Source organism: Asterias rubens, chromosome 14 (assembly GCF_902459465.1).
Source record: "Asterias rubens chromosome 14, eAstRub1.3, whole genome shotgun sequence".
Taxonomy (NCBI): domain Eukaryota; kingdom Metazoa; phylum Echinodermata; class Asteroidea; order Forcipulatida; family Asteriidae; genus Asterias; species Asterias rubens.
The window spans coordinates 4,085,881-4,110,822 of record NC_047075.1 but is presented as its reverse complement, the minus strand read 5'-3'; the positions used below and the strand labels follow the sequence as shown (position 1 = coordinate 4,110,822).

Genomic DNA, 24,942 nt, shown 5'->3' with positions numbered 1-24,942 from the left:
AAATGTTGTCCGTGAAACTTTTAGCATTTTTGAAGGTGTGGGAGGGGGTGGTTGTATTGGCATTGGGGGTCACGTAATACCAGTGACGTAAGCAATTGGTTTGGGAGGCTAGGTAGGGAGGCACGCAGAGCAAAGAATTAAGGGATGATCTATCTTCATTTGCGAGTTGTTCAATCTCTTGAGGTGTGACAATTGTGGGGCTAGAGTAGGTGGGGGCGGGGGGGGGGACTTTACCATGTCGATTAGAGTGGGCAATTAGCTTTATCCGCAGGGATAATTACAGGTGTACTTTCTGTTTGGATAAATGAAGTGACCCAAAACTTCCCTATATGTGTTTAGATGTTTGTGAAGCAGACAAACATCACCTTTGACCAATAAAAACAAAGCTTATATTTCTGTCTTCTAGAAGAGTAAAGATAATAGCAATTGATATCATGACATTTTATTTTAATATTCACTTGGGGAATAAACTATTGTTGTTCCATGCATGGATGATATTGGTCAAATAATTATTTTGCAACAAAAAGTGACAAGAAGCTCCTATATATATGCATGACAGTAAACAACACTTTTTAGATAACAATCCCGATAACTGCCAGATAAGTATACCTTGTTTCACTTTTTGTTTTAAAGACACTGCCACCTTTGGCATTTTTAAAGGTCAGTCTTCCAAACTGTGTATCTCAACATAATATGCATAAAATACAAAACCTGTGAAAAACTGAACTCAGTTAGTCTTCGAAGTTGCAAGAGAATAAAGGAAGAAGAAAAACTCGTTTGTCGCATAAGCTTTGTGGTTACAGATGCCTTGAATTCGAGACCTATAAGCTGAGGTCTCGAAGCTCAACAATAATTTCATTATGATTTTGATAGTGCAAGCGCACTTTTGCCTACCGTCAGAGGCACCCCTTATGTGTCGTGAAATTTAATATCAAAATACTTGCTGGGTTGATGATTGGAACCCCTTTTTACATCACTTCAGTTATGACAATCAACTCCCTCTACCTTACAACCCTTTAGAAGTTAGAGCACAACACCGAGTCATGGACCATTCCGCATATCCAAGTGCTTATTTCTTTGATGATGGGCTGAACAAATATTTTCACTCATACACTTTGTGCACAAAACTGTCTCAGCCACATAGAGACATACCCACAATTACCCTCTAAACAAAAAGGAGCTACTGGTCTTTCAGGACTAAAGATGGCCTGTGCTGGTTTCATCCCTCCCCACGACAATCAAGCTTCTAAAACTTCTATTGGTGAACCAATAACTAAGGGAACATGTGTATTCCTGTATGCACTTGTGTAACTCCCAGGGTTACTGGTTTTAGAGGATTTGGGTACCTTTTCAAAATGTCCATAGATTTACATTAAACTTACAAGGTTTGAAGATAATGATAGTGGAAAGCTTCCCTTCAAATATTACTTACTGAGGTGCTGTAGTTTTTGAGAAATTAGTAAAACAATGTCATGAAAATACGTTTGTAAATTATTAAAGTAATTGTCGTCTCATGAGACGAAAATTATTTTTATGACATTGTTTTACTCATTTCCCAAAAAACTACAGCACCTCAGCACGTAATATTTTCAGGGAAGCTTTCTACTATCATTATCTTCAAACTGTGTAAGTTTAGTGTAAATCTGTAGACATTGTGTTTTTTGTCCTACAAAAATTACATAGACCCTTTAATACAGAATGAGGAACAGCATGATCCTCCATTACAATGGAAACTCTGTCAGAGCATTTTGTGTAGTTTTGTTTACTATGTAATTTTTGTCATTAGTCAAATTAAATAGACAACCTCAATCACAAGAAATCTCACATTTTCAATGTTTTATTTTAAATTTCTTAGTCTGCCTTCCCGGCTATACTTGCTGTATGTCCTACTACCCAATGATAGTGAGTGTACAAACAATGAGTATTTAGAAGCACAATATTAAACAATATCTCATCAGCTTAAAATATAAAACATATTCCATCATTTCAACAGCTTGAAACACATTCCATCATTTCAACAAGTGAAAATATTCACTCAATCCATTGCAAGAATGTGAAACAACCACAAGTTTTAGAAAACATCCAAGCAGATTTGTGTCACTCTGATTGGAGGCTAATAAAGTAAGGATAACCAAACTGCAAGACTCTACTTGCAATCACTAGGGGCATTTTGAACTGCTTATATTTAACCCATGGTGTGGTCTTGCAGGCAATATAAAACAGGATGGGATGAAAATGCAACATGAACTAACAAAATGCATGGTTAATTGACGTAGAATATAATGACTGTTTAAAGTTAGGAGCCACCTGTCCTTATAAGTTATATGTATCATTTTACCCCGGTTTCTATAACTAAAGCAAGTTTAACATCCTTGGTATCCTAGACTGGACTATTCCACGTGAAGAGCTGGGGAGGGAGCCAGTCCTAGGCCATTTTTAGGAGGGTTGGGAATTATCTTTACCATACCAATCATACCAAGCATGAGTGTAAACCTAGACTTGTGGACAAGTCGTTAATGGTCCCACGCTGTGAGATAGTCGAGTTGTGTCGGTGTCTCGCGAGATCACTACTCTCGCGCAAACTGATGATTGCCCGACTTCTGCTCCCAAATGGGACCGTTTTTGTGAGAGCAGTAGTCTCGCGGGCCAGCAGTCTCGTAAGAATACTGCGGAAATTGCGGGGAGAGTAGGAACGCTATCACCGCGACAGACCGCGACAGACATTTAATGACTTGTCCACAAGTCTAGTGTAAACCCTGCACGGACATATCTTTATTGTATCAGGCAGTGCCTTGATGCCTTGTCATATATTTTTGTCGTAAAGCTGATTTTTACAGGCAAATTATCAAGAAAAATACAATAAAAGGTAACATGCTCAAGTTCAGCTGACTACAGCAATAAACTTCCCCAGTACTCTCACAAGAACGTCAAATCCATCCACGCTTAGCCAGGTGACAGCGGATACAAACCACATCGCTGAATACAGCATTCACGAATGAACACCAACCCTCATAAATCTGAGAAATGATTCATGCATGAATTTTGTTTTCTTTTGAGAAAATACTTCATGACTTTTCCTTCTCAACGACAGTTGTTCTTAGATCACCGAACTTTGCAATGAACTTGGCGAAGGCTGAGACGCTCATGATGGCATTCACTTTCATCATCTGCATATCGGCATCATCTCCTTTTTCTGTTGATGTTACTGTGGCTTCCTTGTATAACCAACTGTAAGAAGATTATAACAATGGGATAAATCGAACATTCATGAGCAAAGACTACAGTAACAATTTGCATAGTAAGTGCAATTCACAGGACAGAAACTTAACTGGGGTCCCTTGCTTTATTTTAGCATGGATGTAAAATGTTACAATGTTTGACAATATTTTGCAAGAGAACTTGACAGTAGAAACAGTTGTCCTTTCACACAAGGATTTTTTTTTAAATTTACAATCATACTACTACCAAGGGACCCTTCCTGTGTGAAACACGAAGTGGGAAACCGAAAGGCTGAGATGCTCATGATGCTCATGGGGGAAATCAAACATTCATGATGAGCAAAGACTACAGTAACCATTGGCATATAAAGTGCTATTCACAGGACAGAAATTTAACTGGGGTCCCTTGCTTTATTTTAGCATGGTTGTAAAATGTAGCAATGTTTGAAAATATTTTGCAAGAGAACTTGACAATAGAAACAATAGACCGATCCATTAAGCTCCGCCCCATTGTGTATTGACCCATCACAACGCAACGATGGTCCGACATAAAGTTCGACATGCGTGCGCGTATTCTTGTCGCGCGCGGCAGAGTTGTGCAGAAAGGCATTGGAGAGGCCCACGCGTTCTTGCTCACATGTGCATCGTGGGCGGAGCCTAATGAATCGGTCTATTGTCCTTTCACTTGAGAAACATTTTGTTAAATTTCACAACCATGCTACATACATTGTACAATTTACCAAGGGACCCTTCCTGTGTGAAAGGGGCTTTAAGCCTTTCGGCATATAAGTCGCAGAATACCTTTTGAGGAGCAAAATCAATGTTTAAGCCATGGCTTATACGCTAAAGATGATGGTAGGAGCAATTTGCTTAAAGACAGTGGACACTATTGGTAATTGTCAAAGACCAGTCTTCTCACTTGGTGTCAACATATGCATGAAATAACAAACCTGTGAAAATTTGAGCTCAATTAGTCGTCGAAGTTGCGAGATAATAATGAAAGAAAAAACACCCTTGTCACATGAAGTTGTGTGGGTTTAGATGGTTGATTTCGAGACCTCAAGTTCTAAACTTGAGGTCTCGAAATCAAATTCGTCGAAAATTACTTCTTTCTCAAAAACTACTCCACTTCAGAGGGAGCTGTTTCTCACAATGTTTTATACCATCAACCTCTCCCCATTACTCGTTACCAAGTAAGGTTTTATGCTAATAATTATTTTGAGTAATTACCAATAGTGTCCACTGCCTTTAAAACAGTGTACAATAGAACAACTGATAAATCTCTGCCAAACATCAATAATAACCAACTGGGTAAATTTGAAATAATTTGGGGTGTAACAAAGACAAATTTTTTATAGTGGATTGACTCCGGATGATCGTGCAAGCGTTCTATCAACTATTCCTGCTTGTTGGCATTGACTTTGCTTTGTATTTATAGCTTTTCCTTCACCCCCATCAAATGGTTACCCAAAATCGACTGTGTAGTTGAAGGCAACTCACCCAACGAAGGTCAGGTTTGATATGGGACGCAGAAGTGCTATGCGTTCGTATTCCACAAGCACGAGTGTGATAACATATCTATCTTCAAGCAAACTTGGGGCGTGACGTAGAACACACAAGACGCAGGTTGTGATATGGGCTGTGCAATATAGGTTTATATCACATTCTTGTTGCTATGGATAGACCAATCAGAATCAAGAATTTAAGCCTGCTTGAAGACTTTAACTTTGCAATAAAAAGGTCTATTGACCCATTTCACCTGACGTCATCATCAGAAAAATCTTGAATGCACCATACTGGTGGGCAATTTCACTGTGCGTTTTCATATATAACTCTATGCATTGAGTATGCTGTACGTTATGCAGTGAAGTGCGCGTTTTAGGCGACGCGGTATTAATACACGTAAACCTAACTGCCCACCAACATGGTGAGCGTGGCATCAGTCGCCGCGTGTGACACACGTGCAAGGGGTCAATACAGTATCTCTTCCCCCAATGGTTACCAAACACTGATTACTGCATAATTGAAGCCAACTCACCTTAAATGGGAACCACTCATTGGTATTTCCAACTGACAGCCAGTGATGTCAGTAGTCTCAAGAATTCTCTTCTGGAGGCAGTCTTTAAGTTTGTCCAAACCTGAGCCTGTCTCAGCAGATGTTTGTATTCCTGATTCTACAAGCTCCTCATCAATTGGCCTACCAAGAAAAAGGTTGTACTGAGACATGCATAACAATAACATTTATATTGCTAACTCTTTTGAGGCAAAGGCATTAGGCATAAATCCATGCAAAGAATCTCCCATGATTTAAAGGGAACTTGTACACATTTGGTAATTACTCAAAACCAATATTAAATTAAAAATTAACTTGGTAACGAGCATTGGAGAGCTGTTGATAGTATAAAACATTGTGAGAAATGGCTCCCTATGAAGTAACGTAGTTTTTGAGAAAGAGGTGATTTCTCACTCAAATATTAAAAGACTTCTAGCTAAGAGTATTTTATTCCTATCTGAAAGCACACACATTCGTCAAACCAATTGAGCCCAAATTTTCACAGGCTTGTTATTTTATGCTTATGATGGGATACACCAAGTGAGAACACTGGTCTTTGACAATTACCAAACGTGTACAGTGCCTTTAAGAACAATGCTGTTACTATGTTACATAGTCAGAAGTAGAGATAAAGTAGAGATAAAGTTTTTTTCTACATATCTATTTACTTTTATCGTTCTCTCTCTCTCACTATGAAACATAGCTTTTTCTCTACTTATCTATTTACTTTTGTCATCTTCAGTTAGCCTAGTATTTTGCTCTTTGTATTTTGTCGGACAACTGCTTACAGACATTTAAGCAGCACTATAAAATTTGCCCCTTGTTAAATAAAAATGCGTACACTCAATCTGAACTTGTCAGTTATCGACTGTAATAGTAACAACTTTTCGTTTGTAAAACTGACAAAGGCCGGAAGAAGAAATGTAACTAACCATAAGCTTCTCTCCAACCAGGGGTAAATGGATACCTGCAAGGGCAGAGATGGTTATTGTGATTGACTTAGCTTACTGGCTACATATTTGGCAGCACAGGCTGCGTGACTCCCCGGTGAGCTAAGATGATTTAAGGATTGGTTTAAGGTCCAGTGACCAGGCGTAATAATGTGGAGGCCCTTTGAGATGCCCTTCGGGTGTATAAAGTGCTGCATAAAAACCGACTATTATTGTTATTATTATTACCCTTCAACTTTATCGACCTTGTTGCAGACTTCAACGATATTGTCCATGAGTGTCTCGGGCACGCCTAACTCAGCCAAAACCTGAAGGACCTTCTCCTTCTGTGCTACACTGTCTGGATGGCTAACGTCACGAACATGAACGATAATATCCTACAGAGAGAGAAAAACAGATCGTGCTGAAAATTTGCAATGTAAATTGGAAATTAAAAGAAAAATGTATTTAAACTACACAATTAAAGGAACATTACAGAATTGTTTTTTTTGCTTACAAATTAGTTGCTGGCAGTGTAAGCACTTTATGTCGTCCACCATACAGAAACTGACAAACTTCTAGAAGTTTGAGATCGATCGGTCACAAGAAATTACTGAAAAACCGACTACCAATTTTGCATGACATCGATGCAAAAACTTAAATGAATAAAACACTCAGTGAGCGATAAACTCCAAACGGGGCTCATAAAGTTTGACATTTCAGACAGAAATATTTCAAGGGATGTTTTTCTACTATCATCATCATTAGACCGTGTAAGTTTTATGTAAATCTGTGATCTTCATGATTTTTGTTCTTACCAACTCTGTAACCTTCCCTTAATTTAGGGTGAACGAAAAATGACTAGAGACCTCCGCAGACATGATATTTGGCCCATGGAAAAAGAGTAGGAACACTTTATTAAGAAGAAGGGCTGACCTACATGTACATTGTACATACATGTTAAATAAGTTACTAACGAGAAGTCCCCTCAATCCACTAAGCTAAAGTAGTAGCCCTGGCCAATTTTCAACCTTCCGCCAAAGTAGAAGTTAACGAGCAGGACATCCCTTTTAAGAACTCATGATCTCCAGGAGAATTCCATATTCTACTTCCCGGTAGTAGAGAAGTCTCCCAGACATTATCTACCCAGCAAGCCTCATGTAGACATCAAATCAAATTATACACATGGTTATACCGCAAACTGATACCTCACCATGCAATGTCTCAAATCAAATATTATACATGTACACATGGTGTTACCGCAAACCAATATATTGATACCTCACCATGCATTGTCTCAAATCAAATATATATCAGATGGTGTTACCGCAAACCTATATACACGTAGTGATACCTCACCATGCATTGTCTCAAAACAAATATATAATACACATGGTGTTACCGCAAACCAATATATACCTTCACCATGCAATGTCTAAAATCAAATACACACATGGTGTTACCGCAAACAAATATGTATTGATACCATGCAATGTCTCAAGTCATACACATGGCATGCATGGTGTATAACTGCAAACCAAGTATACATTGATACCTCACAATGCCTAAAAGCACAGTCTACTCACAGAGAGAAGCACATCCTCCAACGTTGCTGCAAATGAAGCTACGAGACTGTGAGGTAGATCAGATATAAAGCCAACAGTGTCCATGTAGATAACAGGCATTCTATTAGGGAGGGTACCTCCGTGCGCAGTCACATCCAGCGTTGCAAAGAGCTGATCCTTAGGCTGCATTGTTGCATCTCCAGTCAGGGATTTGATTAGGGTGGTCTTCCCTGAGATTAAAAGGGAAAGTATTTATTTGGTAATCACTCTTAAAGGCGGTGGACACTATTGGTAATTACTCAAAATAATTATTGGCATAAAACCTTACTTGGTGACGAGTAATGGGGAGAGGTTGATGGTATAAACATTGTGACAAACGGCTCCCTCTGAAGTGCCATAGTTTAAGAGAAAGACGTAATTTTCCACGAATTTGATTTCGAGACCTCACATTTAGAACTTGAGGTCTCGAAATCAACCATCTAAACGCACACAACTTCATGTGACAAGGGTTTTTTTTCTTTCATTATTATCTCGCAAGTTCGATGACCGATTGAGCTCAAATTTTCACAGGTTTGTTATTTTATGCTCATGTTGAGATACTACTGTGAAGGCTAGTCTTTGACAATTACCAATAGTGTCCACTGCCTTTAAATACTGACTAATGGCAATAAAAACATTTGGTTTGTAGCCTACATAGCCTAAGCGTTTGATAAGTATAAAGCATTTTGAGATTCATTAATCACTTCGAAGGAATGTGGTTATAGCAGCTGCTATACACAAAAATTTGAGAGGGTTACCCGGCATTGCTTCTCAGAGTGTGTATTACTATCTGCCTGAATGGACACGAAAAATGCAACCACCTTTGGAAATTAAATTTTCAGGTTGTGTACCGCAATAGCATGTTTCCCAAAACCAAAGGCAGGCTTTGCCTTTACAGTTTGTAGACTGATACAATAAAATTGATTTAATAGCATCCATGATTAAGAATACTCATTTGGGTTTTACCCATCACACCGATCATGTGTGTTAGCAAAGTATAGGGCCTACTCAGTACTTTCCGAGTTCTGTGAAAAAACCACTAGGCATATTACTCCAATGGGGTTCAATCCCAGGACCTTTGCAATTCTAGACCACTGAGATTGCCCGGTAGCTAGAGATTGTCTGAGATTGTCCGAGTCCTATATGTGTTTACGACTGAAAATTGTGTGAATGGTTTTTCACTGTTCTCTCCCATATAAATATTTATACGATTTCATCAGTTTGTATTTCTATTAAAGCCAGTACTGTATACACTTTCGATACAGAAAAGGAAAAACAAGTTCACAGAAGGTAAGTTTACAGAAGGTAATGGTGAAAGACTGCTCTTGAAATATTAGTCCATGAAATGCTTTACTTTTTGAGAAAACTCTAAAACAACATCAATTCTCGATAGCGAGAATTACGGATTTATTTTAAACACATGTCATGACACGGCGAAACGTGCGGAAACAAGAGTGGGTTTTCCCGTTATTTTCTCCCGACTCCGATGACCGATTGAGCCTAAATTTTCACAGGTTTGTTATTTTATATATAAGTTGTGATACACGAAATGTGGGACTTGAACAATACTGTTTACCGAAAGTGTATAATGGCTTTAAACAGCTCACCAGCATTGGTGTATCCCACCACAGAAACGATGGGGAAGTTTCTCCGAGCCCTTCCTCCTCGCAGTAAACTTCGCTTCATCTTCAGCTGATCCAGCGCCTTTCTGACTTTCTGCTCCCGCTCTTTCAAGACTCGTTGCTGAACTGATAAGAAGGTCTCTCCGCCCCCACTGATGAAAGAGTGGCCACCTCTTTGCTGGTCCATGTTGTCATTTTGTCTTCTGAGACGGGATCTGGAGAAGTTGGATGGGTAAAAAAAGATTTAAAGTTATCACACAGGACTGGTAGATAAAAGTGACAGATAAAAGTGATATATTTAAAGTGTTTTACGATTCTTGATGTGCATTACAAACACACAGGACTGAAGACTTTGCATTGTACACCCCATCTGAAATAATAATGTTTAAAAGTGTCAAGACCGGGACTCGGAAAAGCCTGATCTTCACTAGTGTCAAGACTGGGACCCACACTTTGCTGATCAGAAACACCAAAGCTTGAACCCATAGGGTTTGACAGCTCGGCAATTTAAACAGATGTCAGCTAAGTTGAAGCCCTGGGAGATAACGGTGTTGAGGGGTATGGCTCCCTATTCTTTTACCTTCCATGTCTTTGTGTTTACTTGGTGAGTTTCATTTCATTTTTTTACTCCGGTAAGCCAAGGACTTGCAGAAAAACAAAACTTTACCACTACACACTGGCCAAGAACATCATAAAGAAGCAAGTTTCAGTTTGAGATATATACTCAAGAGAAGTATTCCATGCAAAATCCCACGTGCGCTTCAGGTACATATATAGGAACTGAAAACTCATTCCACATAATGCCCCCGGCATGATTCGGACCAGAATCCTAGAGGTGGCGTCAACCAGAACCAATCATCCAGAAATGTGTGTTATTTTTATTTTAAAAATAAAGCAATAGGCCTACCTGTTGCAACTGAATTGAACTTCATTGTTAAGAAATCAACTGAAAGTGCAATTAGTTTTAAATGAAGTCTCGTACCTGAGGTATGGAATCTCTGCTAGTGCAATCTGCATTTGGGCCTCTCTTGTGCGGGCATGGTCTTTAAAAATCTTTAGAACAACGGCGTATCTGCAAGAAATAGAGAGAAAAGAGTAGCACTGTGAGCATTTTCAATCTTGAAATAAAGGAATGGGAGTAAATAACAATGACCAATCAATTGACCACAGGTATGTGGATAAATGTCAATTAAGACATTCTTGGTTGAACAAAGAAATCTTAATCAGAGTGGGACTTGAACCTGTGTACTCTTCGTACTCTTGTGCAGGTGCTCTACCAACTAATCTATCTGGAGCCCTAAAGTTGGTGGTCTTCCTATTTTGTCAATATCTTTGATCGGGAGTGCCAGTCAGAAGCCATTCAACCTGTAACTGCAGTAACCCTACCCTTGGAGCTGCAGTAAACTACACAGGTCAAGGTTTAGGTCAGGGTCAAGGTCAAGGCCAAACGTCATTTTACCAAAATAATAAAAAAAGTGTCCCAGTTTTAAACTCACACCTGTCAAAGACTTGTACTCCCCAAGCATCTTCCAGCTCCCTCTGTTGCACCCCGCTAAGTCTATCAATACTCAGAAAAACGCCTGTGATCTCCAGCCGTGAGCGGATAATCTTAGTTAGTTCGGCAAACGTCCCCTTCCCGAAAACAAACTTCTTGGCAGGGTCCTTAACGGCTTGCACCAAGCTGTCCACGACCGTCCAATCTGGAATGGTCTCCACCAGGGCAATGGCCTCCTCAAGTTGCAAATCAGGGTGCATGTGGCGCTTCGCTCCGTGGCCGCGTCTTAAGTCGGGCTGAAGGACAAAGAAGCGATGACCTCCGAGAGGAGGGGGGTCGACATCTTTGATCGGGTCCTCCTGCGAGAGGATTGCGTCCCAGTCAGATTCAAAGTCCGAGGAGGACCCATCATCCTCATCCTGGCTTCTTCTTCTGCTTGGTAGAGAGTCTTGACCCTTCAGCTTCTTGGTGACATGTTTTTTTTGTCGACATCTGGAAGAGTGGAATGACGATGCTGAGACGAGGGATGGAAATTGAGATGCATTTGTTGGAGACGTTGAGATTTGGAAGTGTGGAAAGATAGCTGCATTCAGAGTGACCAGGTATCGATGAGACTGGTGGCTTGCTGAACTGTTCAAGCAACGAGTTAGGGGGGCATGCTGACGAGAAAAGACTGTACTCCAAGGTATGTTTCTGACTTCAGCAGATGTCACGCTGAGTAGTTTCCTGACAGCAGACATTCTTTACACGGATGACAAGGGAGAGCTCTCTCTTTTTTTCTGATGCTAGGTACAGTCGAAAGTCAGGATCAGATGGAAACCTGGAATGAACAATAGATTATAGAAGGTGCATATATTTAGTAGAATGTTGACTTCAACAATGGTGGAAGCACAATATAGGGACAACTTTCCGAACACTTCTGTCACCACACTTCTGAATAAATGAGATCAGGACAGTACTATTTTATTTCATAACGAATGAAAACGGCAAACGTGCAATGTGCACATGGCAGGATACAGACACTTTGCAACAAAATTCAACCTGTCCCCTGGACTGGCAGACTGGAGTGAGTTCGAGCATGGAGGTAGAAATTCTACCTCCATGGTTCGAGTATGAATCAAAATTATTTCAAACATACATGAACTTTGTAACATTTATAAAGTGACTAAACAAACAATACAAAAAAAATTAAAATGGTGATGCACAATGTGGCTGAGTGCCTGCATGCAACGACGTGTCAGTGACACTGACTTGATGATGCATTTTAGAGGACTATTTCTTGACTATACACCCACCCCCCCTTTCCGGACCCTGGTCTGCACATGCACTGACTTGCCAATCAACACTTAGCCTAGCCCCCCCCCCCCCACCCCTAATAGTTCCCCGCCCCGCCCCACACCCCAACCCAACACCTCAAAAACTCAAAGTTGACCCCTTCTTTCTTGTCTCAATTTCCACTGCAATTTCGCATGTGGAATGGGGACGTTAATGCTCAACATAATGCATGTCTTAATAATAATAGGCAATGAATGACATTCATAAGGTTATAAAATCGTAAAATCTAAAATAAAAACTTACCCATTTTTTGGCAAGCTTGTTCTCAATCTAACTTTATTGGAGTTCTCAAGCTAGCTCGTGAGTTGAAAGCGCCCTCTTGCGATAGTAACAGGTGAGTCTTCAGCGTTTGGCACACGTGTAAACGTGAATCGGACGAAAGAAAATTTGGTAAGTTTTAGCTATTTACTGGAGCTGGTGGAAGTAAATGGTTACCATGCAAGCAAAAGATTATTTCGAAGTTTCATACACTATAGCTTCATTTCAACTAACAGTTGTGCCGTTTGATCGTAGAATTTGCTTGATAAACCTAAGATCATATAGATGAATTTTCATTTTTTTGCAAGATTTGTTGTTGAAGCGAAGGCCGTAGCGCGCATGAACTAACTAGTAACGATTAATGAACGAGGCACCAGACGATTTTATGTGTTTGAATCAAGCTGTATAGTAGATTGGTTCCCTGCCTTGATACAATCAACTTTTAAATAAAGACATTCCATTCCGCTGTTCAAATCATGATTTACCAATATTCAATCGTGCAATAATAATATTATGGCAAAATTTTAGACAGGGAAAAACATCCAATGAATTCAAATCATGAGCTCGTAAAAAAAAATCAAAAAAAAAATGCTATCTACTTCTACTAATTCTAGTATATTTATTATTAGTAGATTACCTAACTAATCCATTTTGAAATTTGACTATTTTAATTCATTTATAAAAAAATTAATGGTAAAGTTTTATTTATAAAAAAAACAAATCTCAGGCCAGGGTGACAGGGCCTCAGCAGGGAGTCATGGCACACCACTCTACGTACCTCCATGACCATGGTCTCACACACATTGTCTTTTTACACAAGTGATCACATTCATTCTCTGCCCCCCCCCCCCCCTCCCCCCCCCCCCTCCCCCCTCCCCCTCCCCCCTCCCTGTCCCTGATGATTCATTACCGTGTATAATATAACGTCGGTGACGGTGGCACACTTAAATCCGACAACTGACGACAACAAATTTTAAATGCACTTTATAACAACATTTCAACATAATAATAATATAACTAATGTGGAAGAGTCATGTTTTTATATCACTTTCAGTCCGTTGTCTTGAATTCTTGTATTTTTAACTGTAAAAAATATGACTTTTTTCCCCCTGATTTAGTGATAAGTTAGTGTTATCAATCATTAATAATAATACAAAGCATTTATACGGCGCTATACAGTCGACTCCCGTTATTACGAGCTCGCATGTTACGAGGTTCTGGTTTATACGAGGTTTTTTGCCGGTCCCGAACGGCCCCATGCGTGTTTCAATGCATTAAAATACTGATTATACGAGCACGGTAGTAGCGAGAACACGGTTATAACGAGGTAATTTGGGAGACCCATTACGAGCAAAACATTGTTTAAAACCCTTCTATAACGAGAACAATTCAAAAACCAACAAAGGAAATACCTGTACAGCTGGTAAAGTCGATATTTGTGGCTTTTAAGACATACAATAGAGGTGTTAAGTGGCTGCTACCGCTAGCAACACTAATCAGAAATCGGGAGTCACGAGTCAGCAAGCAAGGTTGTTAATTCCAAACTCCGGACAATGGTGGGATTAGGAGGTTTGCATGGTTCAAACATTGGAGAAATCTTAAGAAAGGATACTGATCCACTGAGTTTATAAGCGCATTATAAATTTTCTGAAGAAAAAAAAACACCCGCAACTTACAATCAAAACTAGTTGCGTGATCAATATTATTGAATGCAAAAGCAAGATTTTACCTGGTATCCCACATTGGCAATGAACCATCCAACATGACACAGTGTTTACCAATGAAAATCAAGATTATATTTTTTGTTGCTGCGACGAGTGTATTGCACATGCACACACATGCACAGAACATCTTCCCTGGTATCTCGCGTTAGCAATGAACCTTCTATTATTACACTAGTGGTTACCAATGAAAATCCAGCTTTTATTTTATTGACTGAAAATTTTCACAGTGTGTGCAGTATGTAATGCAGCAGTAAGATTTCCCCTGGTGTCTCGCAGCAGCAATGAACCATCCAACGTTAAACAGGTGGTTACCAATGAAAACCAAGACTCTATTTATTGCATTGGCAATAAACTGCCGGCGACCAAAGTTTTGTAAGAGAAACTTCCCAAAACATGAACGCAAGTTAAAATCTTACACTTTTTATCAATCTTGTAAAATGTAAATTGATTTTAAAATTGAATTTAAGACTAAACCAACTTAGTTAAAACAGTTTTATAATCCCTGCGTTGTGTATGTTTGTGCAGTACATCGCACATAATGTACTACTCTATGCACACAGTAGTATAGTCAATTGCAGCTCTGCCATGCATCTGTGTGTACACACGTGCGGCCATTATGTCATGTATATGCAAGTACATGTACACGTGTTGTGTGCATGCACAATGATGACGTATGTATCTATATTTAGCGCACTGCGTTTAAGACGAGATTCGGATAATACGAGGAAAATGGGCCAGTCCGGCGGACCTCGTTATAACGGGAGTCGACTGTACATAGAACAGAGCGCCTAACATTAACAAAGGGAGGGCAACATAAGAACAAAAACAAAACCAGACCAACGACAGGCAAATAGAGAAACAAAAAGAGGAGCAAATTAGGATGGTTCTGAATCTGGAAATAAAATCATTATTTTCTTTCTCCCCGCAGGTTTGACCAATCAACCAATCATCCCGAAGACATTGTTCTTCCATTGTTCTAGATCCATCAGTCTTGAAGAAAGACCAAGATGGACTTTCAGAATAGAGCAGGAGGCAAGACGGGAGGAGGAGGGGTTGCCTCTGAGTCCGAGAGTAACCGAGACAGGAGGGAACGACTCAGGCAGTTGGCCTTGGAAACAATCGATCTAAACAAGGTACAGTACAGTCAACCCTCTTTATAAAGAGCACTGTTGTAGCCACGGACCGGTGGGCGATGTTGGGCAGGCCTGCCAAGGACTCACAATTTTTGCACAGCACTCTCCTGAGCAAAATACATCATGCAACCCAGTACAGATTTAATAATAATAATAATAATAATAATAATAAGACTTGTAATGCGCACATATCCACCCTGCTGGGTGTTCAAGGCGCAGTAAAACCAAAAACAAAACAAAAACAAAACACAACACAAAGAAAAACAGACACAACAAAATTAGTCATTGAAAACCTGTGACATAAGATAAGTTTTGAGAAGAGACTTGAATTTTGCGGTACAAACACAAGATCGAAGATTAAGTGGTAGAGAGTTCCAGATGCGTGGCGCGGCTGAAGAAAAAGACCTGTCACCCCATGAGTGTCGAGACTTGGGTTCAATGAGGAGAAGCATGGAACTTGATCAAAGATTCCTTGATGGAGTGTAAACTTGAAGCAGTTCAGAAATATAGTGGGGAGCCTTGCCATTTAGAGCTTTGTGGACAATGAGCATCAGCTTGAAGATGATTCGTTGAGAGATAGGGAGCCAGTGTAGTTGTTTCAGAATGGGGGTGATAGAACAGGATTTTCTAGACAGTGTCACAATGCGGGCAGCAGTATTTTGGAGCCGTTGAAGTCGGGAAATCTGGTTGTTAGGAAGACTGTAGAGAAGAGCATTGCCGTTGTCAAGACGAGAAGTAACAAATGCGTGAATGACCTTTTCAGTGGCACTTTTGTCCAAGTACTTGCGAATCTTACCTATATTCCTGATGTGATATGATGATAAACGAACAATATTGTTGATGTGTGGCTGAAGTGTCATGAAGTGTCATCGATGAATCAAGATTTTCCCTAGAATAAATAAAAATGTTTTCTACTGTGCATTGATCTGAGACACCTCTACATTGTAATGACAAGGAGTAGGGGGCCCTGTCAAATGTCAAAAAAAAGAACACAGTCAAAAGGCCATTCAACTTATTGAATGGCCCCATTACACAAACAGTTTGGAAACCTGACATCATTCCTGAAGCTGGCACTTAAATAATTAAAACAGGATTAATTTTGTTAATCTGCTCACCCTTAGTTGACTTGGTTTATCGCACACTACTACAATGGGAGACTTTCTGGGACGATAGAGGGCAGCAGACTTACCGGGTAAATCCATTGTTCTCAGAATTATGCGCATGTTCAGAACTACGTAAACAATGGAAATTTACCCGGTATGTCTGCTGCCACCTAGCGTTGGAAAGTCTCCTATTGGTCTGTGGGCTACATACAGTAACAACCCTGAAAAAGAGCACTAATATAAAAAGGTTCTGCTTGTAAATAAAGAGTACAATCACACTTTTGCTTTTTGCTTCTTTGTTTAGCTGCCCTGTTATATAAAGAGGTTATTTGGCCAGTCCCAGCGATCTTGTATAAGAGCTGGATGTACATAACCTTTCATTCTAGAGCAAAAATCTGATCCTTGAAAAACTCTGGCGCCATAAGATTTGCATTCATCACATAAATGTGCTTGATGGCCAAATCACCGTGACCCTTTTACCAAGTCGTCCCTAAAAAAAACCTTATGTCATGCAGGAATGAACTTATTGTATGTCATGTTATGATATTTCACTCAATGAATGGCACATCACCTGATTCCATCAATGCCTTGGTTCATGTGTACAAACCTCCCAGACAGCTCCACTCCTCAAACAACCTGCTCCTGAACGTTCCACGTTACCTGCACTCCTCGTGTGATCGCTGTTTTTCACATGCCGGGCTAACTCTTTGGAACAGCAACTCTTTGGAATAGCGTCCCACTTCAACTCAGAAAAGCAGTTACTTGTTCCAAATTCAAAAATAATCTCAAAACATATCTATTTCAGAAACAATAGCCTTCTAACTTTTGGTTGTTTTGTGTCAATGGGTGCGTTCGTTTAGCTTCCCTGGGTCAACCCCGGTCTGCCCCGGTACGCTCGAATAGCTTTGACGGGGCTCACCCAGGTCAGCCCCCAGTGCCCTGCTTGTGGAGTGGGTCACTTGGGGTGACCTGAGGTGCATGCCGTCACCATGAGAGGGCGAGTGTGATCGTTCGATTAGCTCTTGTCAGGGGCTCACCGGAGTGAGCACTGCGGGATTGACCCAGGGAAGCTAAACGAACGCACCCATTGTGTATTAGCAGAGTTCTTGTTTTTTTGCTCCAGGAGTGTCATCATTGACAGACATGGGGCACTAGAAATGTTCAATGCTATTATTATTATTATTATTATTATGTATGTTCGGTTTTTATTTCAGGATCCTTATTTCATGAAGAATCATCTGGGTTCTTATGAATGCAAGCTGTGCCTGACTTTACATAATAACGAAGGGAGCTATCTGGCCCATACACAGGGCAAGAAGCATCAGTCTAATCTGTAAGTTATAACATGAATAACGCTACATGTTGCTTTAAAGGATTTGGGTACTTTTTTTGGACACGAAACACAGGTTTACATTAAACTCACACAGTTTGAAAATAATGATGGTAGAAAGCTTCCCTTCAAATATTATTTGCTAATAGATGCTGTATTTTTTGAGAAATGAGTAAAACAAGTCACATAATTTTCGTCTCTAAAGACGAGCGTCACTGAGTGCAGGCTATACAAGAACTTCAAGAAGCCACTATTATTATTTCTTATTTGTTGTGGCAGAGCAAGGAGAGCAGCGAAAGAAGCCAAGGATGCTCCAGCCCAGCCAGCTCTGCTAGAGAAGGCAAAAGTAGACATCAGAAAGTTTGTCAAGATTGGACGACCTGGATACAAAGGTTAGCACCAGCTCATGTATTTATATTATTTATTTTTATTTATTTATTTATTTCCTCAAAACCTCAAAAAATGGAGAAGATAAAAAGATTTATAAAAAATACATCAAGAATACACTACAAGGGACATGTTAGCATAACACCATTAACTTCCTCTGAAGTAACATACAGTTGTACATGTAGTTAAAACAAAGAGGTAACTCACTAAAATATTTGAATCTAAAAAATACTTCAGGCCAGAAGCCCTTTCGGGCATATGAAAGCACACAACAAAGTTGTTCTTTTGTTTCATTACTCTCCTGCAACTTTGATGACCAATTGAGGCCAAATTTTTGACAGACTTGTTATATTATGCATGTTGGGATACACTATTAGTGAGAATACTGACAATTACCAAATCGAGTCTAGTGCCTTTAAGTTATCGGAGCGTGGGTTTGAATCCCGGTCATGACACTTCTTGAGCAAGTATGCTGTACTATAATTGCTAACTTCTCTTCACCGAGGGGTATAAATGGGTACCTGTGGGGGTAGAGGTTGATATTGTGTATGAAAATGTACCTCAGGAGCACCTCAGCAGCCCAACCGTATTTGCACCAAACTCTTCCTAACTTAGGATGTATCTTAGGACTTAGGACGAGTCCCAACCCTGCACTGTAGCATGCAGACCTTAAGATTAGTCCTAAGTTAGGCGAGTTACTCGTCCTAACTCGAGATAGGATTAATCCTAGCGTTTCGTGAAATCGGCTGCAGGGCTGTATACTCCCCAGGGAATTGAGGAAAGATTATGTAAAGGAATGTTATTGGATAAATGACCAGGGCACTAATGTAAAGTGTGATGTAAGAACTAGTTATTCTTATCTTTCATTCTTTCAACCGAAACATAATTTTTCATTTTACCTACAATTATAAAGCCATTGTTATGTCTAAATACACATGTAGTAAGTAGAATATGAGATTATTGTTCACAAACACGAAGAAGCTTCACATGCTGTAGAGTAAAATGTATTCTTTTTGTTTCCATAGTGACAAAGCAACGGGATTCAAACTCGGGTCAACAGAGTCTTCTGTTCCAGGTAAGTGTAACTTTTTCAATTTAGTGAGCATCTCAAATGTTGGAATTGTAGGAGCACTATAATTGGATCGGAAAAGCATTCAATTGCAAGCGCATGGACAGTGTTTTGCGAACGTCGGAACGTTCCATTGGAATGTTCAAATCGCTTATTGCTTTGAAACCTTTTAGAGATTCTCAAATAACCATTTTTTCCTTTGATTTCACTGTCTGAATTGAAACCCTGACTTCACAAAGGAAAGACAATACAAGTTCTTTTGATTATTCCTGGGATTTGAAGTTGTCGTGTGAGAAATTTGGGTTTGTACTCGCCGTGATTTGCAGAATTTTGGTCAAGAGACAAGGCCAAAACTCTTTCAAGGAATCTCAGAATCAGAAAGCTCAAGCTTGCCTCTTATATTGAGCCGAATAGGCCAGGGATGTATATCAACAGACAATGGACTGTTCAATGGGCCATATTTTTGACCGCCTGAGGGCACTCTCAATCACTTCCGGGGGTATATTCATTCATACCCAAAACAGTTATTATAGACTGGAACACATTAACAACACAGACATCTAATCCATCACGGACAATAAGACATTTGAAGGAGCCGATACAAGCCACCTCTAAAGCAACTTAAAACTACGGTGCAACAAAAGTGACAGAACGCCTATTGAAACTGTGCACGACAAATCGCATAATACCCCCGGAAGTGATAAAAATACTCTTGAGGGCGCCGCCACGCGACCAAAAATACGGCGCATTGGAGATTTTGTTTGCTCTGATGGTTTCATGTAATAACAAAAACGATCAATAAATAAATAAATTATAATTCTTGGAGTGCACTGAAATGTGAGTGCTATTGCCAAACTGAATATTTGTACTGATGCTTAATTGCTTAATAGATTTTAATGTTTACGCAATGTGTCTTTTTACATATAGCTTGCTAAATAACACAGTTTATGTACAGTTTCTACATTTGTATATGAATGTTTTAGAATGTGTTCGTATTTTATCCTTGGACATGTTGGATGTTGTTTGTTTCAATCTTTTGTTTCACATTTTGTATTTCATTTCATCCTCTTAATACTACAGGTTTAATGTGAATGTATCTACTTTTTTTTTTTTTTCAGTTATTACACCATGTTGGTGTATCTCTTTTTTGTGTTGTTGTTGTTGTTGTTGTTTGTATTGTTGTTGTTCTTATTGTACAATGTAATCTTGCTGTATTTTGCTTATCTCTTTTAGCTTAATGTTTGTATTGTGTCAACAAATTCTGTACAGTGTTTTTGAGATGTTTTATGTACATGTAAGAGACTTTATCAAAAATAAATTATTATTATTTAATATCTTAAATGATACAAAATTTTCCATACAATTGTATCGTTAAACTTTTAACCAATTTCTGTATTCAGGGGTAGATGCTAACTAGTGTTAATTTCTTTGTTAGATTATTAATGATATACAAACAGCTTTGAAGGTTTTGCTTTGGGTAGTGTACATGTATGGTGAGAATACATTCGGCCTTGGCCTTTAGTGGAACATTCCATATTTTAAAGCCATTGGACCCTTTCGGTAAACAGTATTGTCCAAGGCCCACACTTCGTGTACCACAACTTCTATATAAAATTAATAACAAACCTGTGAAAATTTAGGCTCAATCGGTCATCGGAGTCGGGAGAAAATAACGGGAAAACCCACCATTGTTTCCGCGCGATTCGCCGTGTCATGACATGTGTTTAAAATAAATCCGTAATTCTCGTTAACGAGAATTTATATCGTTTTGCTGTTTTCTCAAAAAGTAAAGCATTTCATGGAATAGTATTTCAAGAGAAGTCTTTCACCACTACCTTCTGTAAACCCTGTAAGTTATTTGTAAATCTGTGAACTTTTTGTGTTTTTTTCTGAACTGAAAGGGTCCAATGGCTTTAACAAAATATTGTCACCGTGCACTCGTAAACATTCAATTATTCGTATTTATAATGCAGGGAATCATGTATTCAGGCCTAGAATTACACAAAAGCCATGACCTCCGTTGCCCTGGTCTGGGCCTTGGTGCCCCTTCACAATACTCCCATACTTTTTATGAGTGTCCATTAAAAGTGTGCTTTGCAAAATAAAACAGACCTTACCCTTTCAAAGATGAAATTCCAGTCCTCTTTATGTAAACAAAAATAATGTAATCCTTCTAATCAAATTAAAAAATGCGTACTCGGCTTATATTTTGTTCTTACCAAAAAAATAAAAAATCGTCTGACATTTTTGGCTGTAAATTTTCCAGATTGATTACCCGGAAGTTGCTGAGGGTGTGAACCCCCGTCACCGGTTCATGTCTGCGTATGAACAAAGAGTGGAACCCCCTGATAAGAAATGGCAGTACCTGCTGTTTGCTGCAGAGCCTTATGAGACCATTGCTTTCAAGGTGAGTCAATATTTTGTATTGAGTGTGTTCAATTAGCTTCCCCGTGTCAACCCTGTGGTGCTCAGTGGGTGAGCCCCTGACAAGAGCTAATCGAAAGATCACACTGCCTCTAGCTACCGGGCAATCTTGTCAGTCTAGTTGGTAAGACACTGCTCTAGAATTGCAATGGGTGTGGGTTTGAGTCCCACCCGAGTAATATGGCTGTGATATTTTTTCACAGGACCCGGGGAAAGTATTAAGAATACAGTGCTAACTAACACACATCGGTGAATGGGTAACCCCTACCCCCCCCCCCCAAAAAAGAAGATATTTTCTATGTAGTTATTGTCGATGCACCTCTTCTCCCACAACGAAGTCTGGCCATCTCAGGAGGCATGGTTGGCTTGTATGGGACTGCTCACTTAATTTTTTTACATCATGTCCCAATTTTTTTTACAGGTGCCCAGCCGTGAAGTGGACAAAGCGGACAGTAAATTCTGGACCTCCTGGAACAAGGAAACGAAGCAGGTGAGGTCCTTTATTGGCTGGCTGTGACCATTTTCTTCCTCCATGCTGTGACCCAGTGAAGGTTTTAAACAGGCCATTAGACCTTTCTTCCTCCATGATTAGACCAAGTCACTGCTTGTATAGCCCTAGTCATAAAATGCCCATTTTGTTTAAAAGAAAATTATTGTTTAGGACAATCTGAAATGTAGGAAAATCTAAAATTAAACAGTTTTGTTTTCCCCTTACCGATCATATACATGTACAACCATGAGGAAATGAAGTGTTTACAGAATTGTGGCCTTTTTTTAATTTTTCGTTTTGGAAGTTTAAAAAAGGTTCAACTTTAAGTCTTCGAAAACATGAACGCAATTTTAATGTGTTTTTTTCTTTGGTTTTTCTGTCTAGTTTTTCTTACAGTTCCATTTCAAGATGGAACCAAAGCCGATGCAAAATTCAAATGATGGCCCCGGAGCCGGACCTCGTTTCAGAGGCCCTCCACCATCCGACGATCGCCAACAAGGACCACCGCGTCCCGACATGCGTGGCCCTCCTCCACCCCTACGAGGTGGCCCGCCGCCCCCAGAAGGTTTCCGTGGCCCTCCGCCGAGATTCGGGGGACCACCCAGACCCCCTGGACCTCCCGATGGTTTCCTAGGTCCAAGAGGTGGTCCTCCTCCGCGCCATCTCATGGGTGGACCCCCACCTCAGATGAGGGGTCCCCCTGAGCCTCCAGGTGTGCCAACCTCAGGACCACCCAGCTTGATGGCACCGCCTCCTAAACCCCCCATACCACCCCCATCGATAGGCCCCCCTTCAATAGGTCCCCCATCGATGGGTCCCCCAGCATTAGGCCCTCCATCGATGGGCCCCCCATCGTTGGGTCCACCAACCGGTCAGGATCTCCCGCCGGGTATGGAGCGACCTCCAATGATGGCCATACCTCCCCCGCCACCTCCCGTGTTTTCAACCTCGGGAGGCACCTCTCTTCCACCCCCTCCTGTACCTCCTCCCAATATGCCTCCGCCTCCCATGTTTGGCATGAAGCCCCCTCCAATGCCCCCTGGGTTTCCTGGAGTTCCCCCACCCAATTTGATGTCGGGTGGGCTACCCTTACCGGTACCACCTCCTCCTCCCCCGACACCCATGGCACTCCTGAAGAGCTTCCAGGAACAAGATGATGACGATGAGAATTAGATGAAAATACAATTGTGTAAAGTGAATTGCCCGTTAAAGGCACTGGACACGTTTGGTAATAAGTCAAAGACCAGTACATGTATGTATTCTCACTTGGAGTATCCCAACATATGAATAAAATTTAGTAAAAAATGTGAACATTCTCTGAGATAATTCTCTGTGAAAAATTGGCCTATTTGCTCATCGAATTTGCAAGAGACTTAAGAGAGAAAAAAACACTCTTGTTGCATTACTTTGTGTGATTCCAAATGCATAATAAAAGGCTTTATGTCTGAAGTCGTTCATTTTTTTGAGCGAGAAATGAACTCTTTCTCAAAAACTATGTTACTTCCGAGGGAGCTCTTTTTTACAATGTTGTACATGTATACTGTCAAAAGTACTTAATTGCTCGTTACCATGTAAGTTTTTATGCTTACAATTATTTTCAGTCATTACCAATAGTGTCCAGTGCCTTTAACAGATGTTAAATTTGTTTTGAGGATAAAGAATATTCATTTTGGTTTTACCCTTAAAATCGTCAGTGTAAAATAGACACAATTGAAGATTTGATGTTGTTATCATTGGCCTGGGAACAAATCGTGCCTGCAGGAAGTCCAGGCTCTGTGGCTCTTTTGTAAACATGGAGAGCCACAGGAAACGCAGTCTGTTGTTTTGTAGTTGTTTATCTGTGTTACTAAATTCACTTTGTATTATTTTCCTTTTTGAGTTGATAACCTACCCATATAATTGAATACCATGGTTGTGCGAATTATGTGTACAGTTAAATCAATTATCAAGTTTCCAGGTCTGGGTCCAATTTTATTGAGCTTTTTAAGCAGATAATATCGCTCATAAAAGTTTCTGCTAAACAAAATTAAGCAGGATACCAGTCACATATGTACATGTGAAATGGTGTTTCAGCTGATGACCATATGGTAAGCATTTATTTGTTGTGCTTGGCTAGTTTTTGTGCTTAAGCAGCTCTATGAAACCGGGCCCTGGAGTTATTAAACTAAAGAAATGGCTTAGGTTGCCCTTTTCGAGTTTGGCAACCAAAATTCAGAAACTAACCGCTATACATGTACATTGTTTTAGTGAGTAATTGTACATGTACATGTACATCGTACGTGTTTACATTTTCACTACTTGGTCATTAAGCTAAATTCTTAGCTATCAGTCTGCTTGGGTCAGACAGTAGTACTAATGGCTTGTTAAAGATCCAATTAAAAATACCATGGTCCACTGTTTAGAAAAGGAATTACATAGAGATAACAGGTGTGAGTTGGTAATTACGTTAAGGGTGTATTATATTGATACGTCCTCCCGAGGACAACATTCCACTCTTGAGTTTAATTTTGTACTTAAATTAGAGTAGTTTCAATCCATATTTTTTTGAACGAGGATTAAAAGGCAAAGAATACCTTTAGATTTCGGATCCTTTCGAGTGTTTTAATTCGTTATCAATGTAGATAATAAAACTACTCTGTGAAAACTTCATCTCAAATGGTGGTAGCGTTTTTGTGTTAAATAAAGATGTCACCGAGCGGTTATGTCCTGCCCCAAGCAGGAATAATAAGTTATATTTGAATGTCACGAGAACTACAATCTTCCAATCA

The 24,942-nt window shown here is 39.9% G+C and overlaps 2 protein-coding genes across 2 annotated transcripts; one reads left to right on the top strand and one right to left on the bottom strand.

The window, feature by feature from the left end:
• Nucleotides 1-1,821: 1,821 nt before the first annotated feature.
• LOC117299347 (putative GTP-binding protein 6) lies at nt 1,822-12,573 on the bottom strand. The gene is made up of 8 exons (XM_033782871.1): nt 12,500-12,573; nt 10,925-11,741; nt 10,409-10,498; nt 9,412-9,641; nt 7,787-7,995; nt 6,450-6,598; nt 5,257-5,415; nt 1,822-3,228 (listed from the first exon to the last, which is right to left on the bottom strand). Exons 2-8 carry the CDS (start codon nt 11,659-11,661, stop codon nt 3,066-3,068), a joined length of 1,737 nt encoding a protein of 578 aa, XP_033638762.1. The 5' UTR covers nt 11,662-11,741; nt 12,500-12,573; the 3' UTR covers nt 1,822-3,065.
• A 7-nt stretch (nt 12,574-12,580) lies between these two features.
• LOC117299348 (splicing factor 3A subunit 2-like) lies at nt 12,581-23,602 on the top strand. Its single transcript, XM_033782872.1, has 8 exons — nt 12,581-12,646; nt 15,167-15,371; nt 17,689-17,807; nt 18,084-18,196; nt 19,217-19,266; nt 21,527-21,667; nt 22,106-22,174; nt 22,559-23,602. Exons 2-8 carry the CDS (start codon nt 15,246-15,248, stop codon nt 23,345-23,347), a joined length of 1,407 nt encoding a protein of 468 aa, XP_033638763.1. The 5' UTR covers nt 12,581-12,646; nt 15,167-15,245; the 3' UTR covers nt 23,348-23,602.
• The last annotated feature ends 1,340 nt before the right edge of the window (nt 23,603-24,942 follow it).